We start from the raw sequence: 12,135 nt of genomic DNA on the forward strand, positions 1-12,135 counted from the left end.
ATATACTTTCTTGTTGATCAACAACGTGAATTAAAACATTTAATATTAAAAAATAAATTACAAAGCTAGTTATCAAATTTATTACAACGTGTACCATTAAATTTTAATTAAAACGTTTAAATTAATGTTTTAATTTAGAAAATTGATTATTTAAATATTAAAATATTTTACAGCAAATTTTAAAAGCTCTTTAGTATCACATTGATAAAATTCTGTTTTAATCTTCTGTTTCTTATTGAAATAAAGATGTTTAACTATTTTTTTTTATTATTTATTAATGATTAAATAATCTGCTAGAGTTGCAATTATATTATAAATGATTATGTTACATATTTTGTTTACATCGATTGAACTTTTAAACTAATTGTTAAGAAAATTTTGTTGAATCGTTCACGCAGTAACGCGGAAACGGTCGAAAAAGTGCTAGGATCAACTTCATGTACATACATATTTCAAACGTGCACGTGTAAAAACCTTCTATTAACAGAAAAACTGTATTTAGTCATTTGTTTGTTTTAAGCTAGAGCATCTATTAAATTATAATGTTATATAATATAACCGAAAAACATTTATTTTATCGTTTTTTTTATTGAACTACGATTATGCATAAATTAGATTTAATAATATAAATTAATTTGTAAGGTAAAAAAAAATATAATCATGTGTAAATATTAGCAGTAAATTAGAATACAAATATGCAGTGTAAAGTAAAATTGCACAACGATACAATTTTTTTAATATTTAATTTTATTAAATATAAATTAAAACTAGATTTAATAACATCAAAACGGAGCAAAAATATTATTTAAAAACTAAAAAGTAGAGCGTCCGATATTCGCACACTCGCTAGCTGCGGTACCTCACTAATTTATATTTGATGTCGATTCGTTATGATAATTTGTATTTCATTCAACATTTATACGTGTCATACAATAAAATTACAAAAAGTTTAATCCTGTGATGATTTTTAAGGAATTTTTATTTAATATGTGATGCAAATTGCAATTAATGTTGTATATGATTAGTCACAAATATACAAAAATATTTGTTAATAAATCTATAATTTCCTCTACAAATATTTTAAAATATAACTCATTAAGCTCTGGCTTTTTATATTTAATAAGGATATGAAATAATTATACAAAATATTTATTAAGTTTATATTTTCGTTTACCACTTTGTAAGGCAAATGTTTGTGTTAAACAATTTTTAATTCAACGAAATATTATTAAAAATTATAATAATTTAATTAGAGCTTATATAATATTTTGCGCTCATTGAAACTGTTCTAGTAATAATATTTTGTAAACAACTTTAAAATTCTTACAACCCAATTATAAAACTATTATACCATAACACGGTGTATAAGTTTAATGGAGCATTTATATAACTTTATCGAGAGTTTATATTAACACACATAAAACGTACATTTTAAACTATAGCAAAATGCTAGTATAAAGCTTTAGGAAGTACTATATTTTCTCATTGATTTTCAATCAGATAAAACAGCGACATAGTAATAAGTTTATGTTTATATTTTCTGATATTATCACTTCATTTTTTTAATCACAATTTTCCAGATTTGTTTTTAAGAACTGTAACTGTTTCAATATTTGTAGTAGCGTTGCTTATTTAATATTAATTAAACCCAGAAAGAAGAAATTATTAAAATAATCATATATTTATTAAAATTACTACAAAAAATAGTAATTCATTAAATCACTTGAATTCAACCCTAATCAAAAAATAAAAATTATAGTTAGGAACACCCGTCATAATTAATTATTGATTTATGTGAGTATTTTCAACTTGCAAAACAAGTTTATTCGGCACGTCGACGTGATAGCACATGTGACGATCGGAGACTTTGACGGATTGTGATTACTTACGAACTCATCTTTTAAATGAAGCAAAACAATGAATAGTCAATGTCTATACAAGTACAAGTAAAAAACCAAAACAACAAAATACTATCCGTACGACACTTCCTTTCGGAATACACTTTTATGGAAGATTTATATGCTTTTTCATCTGGAACTTCAGCAAGCCAGATTTTGACCTATCTATTTATTCTTGACAGTACATATTTTTTGTATGGTCTTTTTTATTTGTGATATTGCTTTTAAATACGTATTCTTATCAGTTGAAAATATTTAGGGTATTCTTACATCACACAACTTTGTGTGACCATGTTTCTACTCCATGGAGCCACATTAAGAAATCAACGACTTCTGTGTAGCATATAATTGGACGAGTGTATTCACACGTGCATAAAACCTTACGTTGCTTACTCGTGTTTACATGCTCGTCCAATTATATGCGTCACCGCAAACTTCTGCCTTTTGAGGCCAGAGTGAGCTAATTATGCATCAAATTTAACAACGTACGATACACTAGCTGCTAGTATTTAAATTCCATTATCCATCGACGTACGTGCAATAACCAAAGACCAACTTTCCAGTACTGACTTCCTTAATTGAAATTTAAATTTAATCAACTACCCCACCCTTTGTTAAAATAGAGGGGGTTGAGAACATTTCCCAGAAGCTCCGATTTTATCTCTCTGGCAAAATGAAAAACAAAATGCGTAACCGGATCCACGCAGCAGAATACGCTCTTAGGGGTCCAGGCAGTATGCTAATGAACACTTTTTAACGTCGAGGGTCGAGGGTCCAAAATCAATATGACCTTTTAATAATCGCGCATTTTTACGTATTAAGCGTCTGAGAGAGGGTCCGCGGCGAAGGGGAGTCTGGGGCGTTTGAAATTTTACGCTTTTAACGACGGGCCAGATGATGTTAATGGAGGGGCCGGAAAAGCCTTCGCCGTGTTCAATGTTTTTGACATTAATTATTATTGCATTTTGTAACGGCACCACTCGACAAGTCGCTGTGTAATTGCGCTTTTCAGTAGCGCTGTTTTTGGTAAGCATAGAATTAACTTATCACACTTAGTATTTTATATATATTATATGTAATTGCAATCTGTGAGTAGGGCAAGCATTATTCCATAAGCAAGAATAACTCAAGGGTAAAAAGTGTAATTTAAGTGTGTATATATTTATTTGTAAAAAAGTTAAACCCGGAATACTCTTATTTATAAGACATGGTTTTTAATTTTATTTTCCATGCAAAGCGATTGATCTTAGATTATCAAAGCAAAAATAATATCAATTAGAATAGCTAAGAACATTTTAACATATTTTTTTGAAGGAGCATATTCTTTAAACTCTCGTTAATGATTGTGATCATAAATGATCGTTCATCAAAAATTAAGAGAAACAGGACAATATAGTGTAAAGGATGGGACCACACACGCAAGGATCCGGTGCATTGACAAAATATTTTATTGTTGCGAAGCGGTCACGGGAAACAATATATCACTGGAAGACAAATAATAGTGATGCCAAAAAATTACCGATACACAATTCGGCCTCGGATATGTCTATCAAGGAAATGTCACTTTCTAAAGGCGTATACATATTTCGTTGTTCTAAGAAGCAAGTGCAACGATTGGTTGGATGATCGCTGTATGATTGTGATTGGTCAGCAAGCTTTGCAGCTCTATATAATACTTAAGGCTGGTCTTCAATGAGGAGAGGGTAGACTATGGCAGACACTCAAAGACTAGTGCAGATTCGGCCCCTCCACGGACAACATACGTCATAGACGCTCACATCCTGAGAAGGACTCCACCATATGAGCACCGCGGAACTCTAAGGATCATCCACTGACATCGTCCTTCCGCCAGCTTTTTCACTACCACTCGGAGAATTACAAGTGTCCCAATCATAGTTACTTAATATATGTCACTTTAACAAATATATTTCTTACCCGTTTTCACCTGCGTCTTACTGACTGCAAAGTCACACCCTTAGGATTAAAAAAATCTTTTAAGAAAGCATGCGTTTTTTCGAACATGTTACAGACTTATGTTACATATGCGGTTTTAATGTAACGTTAAAAAATATTTATAAAAAAATATTTTATTATTAAAAAAAAATATCGAGAGCAACTAAATTCTTAAGAATTTTATTTAAAATTTAAAAAAAAAAATTAGAAAATTTATTGAGAAATGATAATATTCGATTTGAATTTTATCTTGCAAGATTCTCAAAAAATACACTACTATCAAAGTAAAATCTTAGAGCGTCATATTTTAAAAAGAGTACTTCTCACTGCTAATAAAACAATTTCAGATGTTTAATTTACAGTTCAGAAAGTGGAAATTTAAAAACGCTTTTTTGTAGAAAAATATTAAGAGATTTTACACCTGTATCACTGATATTAACAAATACAATTTGTACGTAGAAGAAGTTTAACGATCTGCACCAAGGCGATTACTACTGTGACATCTGTAAGTGCGGAGAATGTGGGAGCTCTCAAATTGGTGTGGGTGATTCTGAATTTAAAACAGTTGGTTGATATCTAAATATCTTAATTGTAACTTAATTTTCGTTATCTATATTTAAAAATATCCATTCATATCTTTTTACTATCACAAGATTTAAATAAAATAAATATTAAGATGTCTCTCATTCTACATTTAAAACCTCATTACTTTGTTGACATTGTAAAAGGGAAAATTAAAATACCCACTAAGGAAAATACTCAGTTCCGTTGTAGATTTTTCCGTTTTGAGAAAAGCTATATTATAATAAAATATAAAATCGCGTCAGATTTCATAAATCAGATTTTCGATACGCTCCACCCGACAGAACACGTTTTTATGGGCGAATCGATGACGACATTAACGCGGCTTTTGTGCCTCGGCTACATGTTTCGGTGTTGTTTTATTTTTTTTTATTTTATTATTATTATCGAAAATTGATAAAATCGAACACGGACGAGGGACAAATGATATGGCGTGTTTCGGTGCACGATTCGAGTTTTGTGTCGTTCATAATTTACAACCACCGCCACCGGGCTAGGATGTTACGGTTGTAATAATTAAATTTACATTATTGACACGATAAAGCTCAATTTTAAGCTCGTAATTACACTATACGAGCAATTGGTCATAGATATTGCAGACGAAACATCGACAATCGAGTGTCAAAAGTAGATATGTACACAACTACTAATAATAATTTATTGCTATAAATTAAAATTATAGCATATTTTTATTTTTTTCAAATTCACTATTTAAGTTATTATCAACTTATTTAGCATTATCACCTATGCAATATATTACAATATAGTGTGGCCTAGAAACAGATATATTTATTATTTTTATATATTAATATTAATATTATTTATACATATTATTATAAATAACAATGGTCCCCTTTAGTGCACCGTAAGATATTATTTTTATCTTTGGAATGAGCAAAATTGATCTTAATTTTTAATTTTTATTTTAAATAATTACCAAATCATTTTAAAACTTTTTCACTCTACATATAATCTCTTATTTCTTTAACAATATACTTCTATACATTGTTAAAGAAATTAGAGCTCTCTTGAAATCCAAGAAAATAGCTCCAATAATTTTTTTTTTAGAACGTTTTTCTCTGAATCCGGAATATTGTTAACACAGAATGTTTTAAAAATAATAAAATTCAATAATAGTTTGATTACTACATCTTTTATCACCTTTTCCATACAAAGCTACATGTCAATTGGTCTAGTTTTTTCAACCTTTTTATTATTTTTTATTTAAGGTACATATATGAATAATAGTGGTAATTATTAAAATATCAGATATTTCTCCTTCGAAGAATTTTTTAGTTAATACCATTTACCATGTTTCTTCATTTAATATTTACATCCGATTCATAAGTTCTAATTGCTTATTTTAATTTACAAAATATGTTTTTATTATACTAAATATTTCATTATTAAATTGTACTAATTTATTTAACTAAAGTAATCTTCCCAATCTTTTTTTAATTTTAATATAATAAATTCAGTATTTTTGCAATAATAAAATGATCTTTTTAATATAAAATATAATATATATTTCCCTCAACCTCCAAATTTATTATGTTGTTTTTATAAGAATGAATAATTAATTATTTAATATTTTTTTTTACCATAATTACATTATAATATTCTATAATATATACATAAATATATACAATTAAATTATTAATATTATCACTTTTACTATTGGTAAAAAATAAATCTTTAATGTACTTAAATGATTATTCTATCTTTGTATTTTCGTAAATAAATTGTCGTAATCCAAATATATTTGCCTAATTTTATAATTTTAAAGTATAAAAATCCTTACATTTATTTTAATTATAATTCCAGTATACAAATAAATATTATTTACGAAATTGGATCACTATTTGGAGATCTATATTGTAAACATAATCCACTAAAATCATTACCGTGATAGAACAGCATGTTTTATCTTTATTATTTACAAATACTATATTATAATTGACACTTTTTCTAGTAAACAGCATAGCATCTCCTGTTTATCTGGAATTATAATCGCATCAAATCATATTTCATCCCTCCATATTAAATTTATGTTCTTAAATATTGTTTGTGACGTGTTTCTGGTAATCATAAAAATAGCAGATTTTAGCAAGTGATTATACTTATTTTTTATGTGTTAAATAAACCTTTGTTTTGATAATTACCACTGTTACATTTATTGATTCGTGGTTCCTATGTTAAAATAATCAATAAGTGTAATTAGGGTACAATACAACACAAAGCAACTAAATCTAGTTACTTTATATTGTATTGTATTTTTGCATATCGGTAATTTACCTATGATGCAATTTGGTCCATCAAATTAAGCTCAATATTTTAATTTTTATTTGCTCTGCAACAATTTACACTATTATATTTTTTATTGCATTGGTCGCAAACGTCGACAGAAGCTAGAGCAACTAACCTCCATCGTACTAACCAAGCATATATAAGCGCATACTCAAGGACGGAAAAGCGTAATCCGTAACGTCTCAGGAGAGTAACTCTAAAGTTGCGGGTTCAAACACTCGAATTTTTATTTAAAAAAAATGCGCTATTTTAAAAAAATGATCGATTATAAATTATATTACACATAATAATTTATAATTAATAATATATGTGTAACTGATTCTTAGACTTTCAGACTGGTGGTTAATACTTACTCAGTTGTAACAGATTTACTTAGTGTAAAGCATTGGGCTACGCCTGTCAGGTTACAGCATAAGATTTCATAAATAAAAAATAGCGCATATAATTCACTTTGATTCAAAATCAACTCACGACAAAAATATTCAAAAATATATTTTACTTTTGACCTTGGATACACGAGAAAAGCGGAGTTACCCCCAAGAAATAAACGAGAAAGCAGCCGCTTCCCTCTTCACTCCAACCTTGATCTAACATGGACATGTAAAATATAAAGTTCGAACTGATCTCTGTGAACGATTTGATTTTACAGACATATGCAAGGCATAAACAAGAATATTGCATATTTATAGTGATTTAACAAATAGTATTTCAAGTAGTTCAATATTAAAAAGCTTTCCATACTTTCACGATGTTTATCCGTGACATTGAAAAAATCAAGGTAAACCTAATCTGTGATGATCGATCGGAATTATAATTAGTTAATAATTATTAATTCTGATCTCTCAAATACGATATAACTTAAAAAACTCTAAGATTCGAATTAATAGACTGATATAATTATTGTGTTGATGTAAGCAGTTTCTATTATAATCTTTAAATTTATCTCACGAGTTTTATTTGACAGACTTTATCCAAAGTGCAACCTATAATGAGATATTGTCTTTACTTTGTGCTTAAATTTATTTAAATCTTATAAACAATGCTTTAACATTGAGTGCTTTTTTTATTTTTGCGTTCCTCTCACGCTCACCCAGATTAAAAAATCTCTCCGCGTTCTGATGTAGGTCCGATTTTAATTGCACAGCCCGACATGTTGAAATTTCCACACGCGGTCATATCACAGAGACCCTTATATTTTGAAGAGGGTAATGTCAGCAGCGTTTCATGTAATGTCTAATTGTGTGAATTGTTGTTACAGTTTCGATGTCCGAGGAGTGGGCATGTCGGAGGGCAAACACTGGTCGGCGCCCGGGGTGTTCGGCCCCAGGGCCTACTTCAAGACGTCGCCTCTGCCTGCGGCCCTGGTGCTCAAGGATGTTAAGCGGCACGATGAGGGCGTGTACAGGTGTCGTGTGGACTACCGCAACACGCAGACTATGAGCTTCCGATACAACTTCACCGTCATAGGTGAGTGACAAGTACATGCTCTGAGAGCGACACTAGCCGCTGTGATGTGGTTTAATTTGTGTATCGAACACTATAGACTAGTACCGCTGTTTAATTTAATTATTTATAATTAAATACATAAGCAATATCAGCAGGCTTTAGTGGACCAGCAACACAGTTTTTGTTTGCATCGTTCAAAGTGACAACTAAAATTATTGATACTAGCGTAGTCTATACTGACTTTCAAAAAGCATTCACAGAGATTGTCTTGATTTTATTGAATTACTTAAGTGGCTGCTGTGGGTATGTGACTCGTTTTGGAGTACCGCATGGATCAAATTTGGGTCCTCTGCTCTTTCTATTCTTGATCAGTAACACATATGCGACATTATGAACTCAGGGCTATTCAAAACCTAAGTCACGTAATATCAAACATAACCAAAGTCATTGTTGTTTCTTGTGCATAATACTCATTAAATTTAATTAACACAAAAGTATTCCTTGTCCGTTTACAAATTGTAAGTGACCGACATTAGACCCTTGCGCAACTATTTTGGTATTTAATACGCACCAAAAGGGACCGACGTCGGTTTGCTAATTGAATGAAACTATGGAATCGTGGATTATCCAGTTTAGCTCCATCGAGTAAAAGGACACGCGTGTACCCGTGCATGTACGTGAAGTGTACGACACACAAACGTTTTGTATTATTAACGACGTAACACAAAGACAAACAAACGTAAACGTTTATCGAGGCAAACTCTACTAAGAGGATGTGTATGGTAAAATATTACGCAACAAATCTACAATTTAGTAAAAGATTTAGCGTTATAAGAAATTAGAGATTACACAATCTATTGTATAATTCTAATACAGTTTTATAAATAACATTTCTATAATTTTTGATTGCCTCATATAATATAAAGAACTTAGGTTTTAACATGGATCAAAATTTTTTTAAATTAATTTGAACTCAACACGAGAAAATTATTAGTCCGAAAAGTCACAAACATATATTATATATCAAGTAATGAACCCTCTCTGGAGAAAGTAAGCAGAGCGTTAATGCTTCTTAAAAATAAACCTTATTTTCCTAGATCGGTTTATATAAATGTCACACCATAACGAATTATTATTTAGAATCGATGACGACAAATTCTAGGACAGTCACAGATGTGGTGTTCGTATTCTGAAGTATCATTTTTATGCCTTATGGCATTTTTCAAAAGCCGACAAAGATTTTGCGTAAATTGAATATTTACGGCGAAAAGTTTTCACTGATATTGGATTGGTGAGTGCCCACGCAAAATTTTATAATTATCAGTAGTGTAATTTTAATAATATGACAATTTGAAAATTACGATTATTTGGCACTTATTTTGATCGCACACAAATATGCCAGCTGTAGGTGACAGAAGCCGCCGTCCGGATATCATTCACGGCCGCCAGACGGACGGAATATGAAATTTGCGGCATTGTGGCTGCTACTCGGAAGTTGACGACCTCGGCTGACTTCAGTTGAACTTCCGTTTGAACAACTTTCAGAGAATGTAGTGCTAGCATAATATTTGTGTTGGTTTAATAGTAATTATTTTAGCAATATATTAGGTCTTAAATCTCGTTTATTTTAGTTTAATACATAATTGTACTAAGAAAAAATCATAAATTTTTGGGTATTTATTTAATAATATAACATGAACACTTGGTGTACATCACAGTAAGGCAATTTTTTTAGATTGTAATATTTTTTTTTATATATTTTTAATAAGACTCATTAAAAAAAAATATAATTTAAAACATGTATTATAAAAATTTCATATTAGTACATTTTATAAATTAATATTATTATGCATCATTTTCGTGATTTACTTCTTGTTAAAAAAATTAAGTTTAACTATAGGAAAAGCGGGGTGACTCTAAATTTACTAAAAAAACTTTAAGAGATTTTCCATTATAATACTTGTTCAGTGCAAAAGCAAATCTTACAAAAATTAAATCTTTTATAGTTAAACGGCACGTAGATTAGTTTTTTTTACTAACGCAACTAATTAAAATCGCTTACTCGAAGTCGTAGGTCTCGGCCGACTTCAGTTGTAACTTCGGTTCGGACAATTTCCAGAGAGTGTAGTGCAGGCATAATAATACTGGTATTACAGAGATAAAAAAAACCCAGTCTATACCGCTATTGACATTATTATTATTATTTTATTTAATTGCCTGAAAGATTCAATATGTTTATTTATCAGGAAAACCAAAGCATTTGCATACCCCAGATAATTTGAAATATTAAATATTTAAAATACAAATTATTTTAATTAAAACATTTTCATTATTCAGCAAAAAAAAATATTTTAGAAAATTCAGGCGCCAAATCTTTTTTTATTTGAAACAATAAATCTATAACAACATCGTCTTTGACAAAATATCGTCTTTGATCGACCGCTTCTGGACACCACCTGAATTTTTATATCAGGGGCCAGAGTACCACTTGCCAATTTATTCCATTAAAATATATTATTTATTATCTTGTCTCACGAGAAAATTGTTTGTTCAAAATGCGACATATTTTTTTAAGCATATTTTAAGCTTATTGTAATATTTTTGTGATTAAAATGTGATTTGTTTATATTTTTTTATTATTGCACATTTATTATTTATTTTGGAATATCGCAATTTTTTACATTTTTTTCTCGTATACTAAGGTAAAAGTTACAATAAAAAAATGCGTTTTAAATGTGTATGTAAATAATAAACAATATAAAACACGTAGATATTACATAACTCTTTTAGTTGCATATAATTTTTTTTTCGCGATATTTCATAGTAATGGCTCATATAATTTAATTATTTTTGCACTGTTGAGGCATTCTGTTTTTAAGATTTTTGTTTATTCTTGTGTGTGTAAATTTTATGGATCATTTCTATCTGTTTTAATGTATTAGATACATATAAATTATAATCTCTTACCCGAAATCTATAAAAAAAATAGTTCAATAATTGAAATAATACTATATGACAGTTGTAAATCAAATTAATAAATAATAACCTTTAAAATTGTAGTCCGAAATCTGTATTCACAATTTAACGTTGAAGACCTTGAAGAACAGAACGTATTTAGCTGAAAACAGAAGACAAACTGATACTTTCAATAAACAAAATCAATTATTCTTGAAGATCTTTTTTCCGAATTGCTCTAGGAATAACACACGCATCGTACTTTAAATTGGGCATATATTTGAACCACTACTCTTTGTTTGGAAAGGACGCGTGCTGGACATTCTACCCTGCGCATAATACTATTGTTATTCTAACACGTGATTACCAATGGTATGAATGACCATTAGGACCATATTGCTTTTAAAGTGTAAAAATATGAACATTGGGTATGTCCAAGAAGTGGTGCAATTTATTCACAATCATATTATTTTGCAATTGGCCACAGCTGTCTCCAATCAACATTATAAAACTTGTGATACAGTAATAGAGGTGTGAGACGCAGAAGAGAGATGACACAAAATCACAGCAGCAGAGACGTGCCAGGAAGCAGTATCAGCAAATCTTCTAGGAAACAGCGAGAACACAAATAATACAACTAAACACGCCAACAAAGACTCAGACCTGCCATTTAATTTCCACCAACTGATCTACATTTCTCTATGTATCATTTATTTAAAATAAACTTTTTTGGCGTCTATTTTGGCTGCAAAGTCACACTCTTTCAGCCTCAAAACCCAAGAGTATTGTAACAAAAAATAATTTACAATATACATATATCATAAATAAAAATCTGTGGTAAATTTTCATACAACGATTTTATTAATAGAATGAATACGAAGTATGGTTATAAAATACCAACATACTTTGATTAATACAGTTAGAATCATTATCAGTGATGCACACGTATATCGTTAGCTATATAAAATGCATAGTTTGTGTAGAACATTGAAAT

The 12,135-nt window shown here is 29.6% G+C and overlaps 1 protein-coding gene across 1 annotated transcript in view; it reads left to right on the forward strand.

Moving 5' to 3' along the window:
• Positions 1 to 12,135, forward strand: part of LOC148225955 (kin of IRRE-like protein 1) — a 231,105-nt gene that overhangs the window by 86,305 nt on the left and 132,665 nt on the right. The window contains exon 4 of the mRNA XM_088203998.1: positions 7,999 to 8,207. Within this exon, the coding sequence (XP_088060124.1) occupies positions 7,999 to 8,207 (209 nt within the window). The remainder of the gene's footprint in view (positions 1 to 7,998; positions 8,208 to 12,135) is intronic.

This window comes from Plectrocnemia conspersa, unplaced genomic scaffold (assembly GCF_051122295.1).
Source record: "Plectrocnemia conspersa isolate PC_06_02 unplaced genomic scaffold, ASM5112229v1 ptg000014l, whole genome shotgun sequence".
NCBI classification, from domain to species: Eukaryota; Metazoa; Arthropoda; class Insecta; order Trichoptera; family Polycentropodidae; genus Plectrocnemia; species Plectrocnemia conspersa.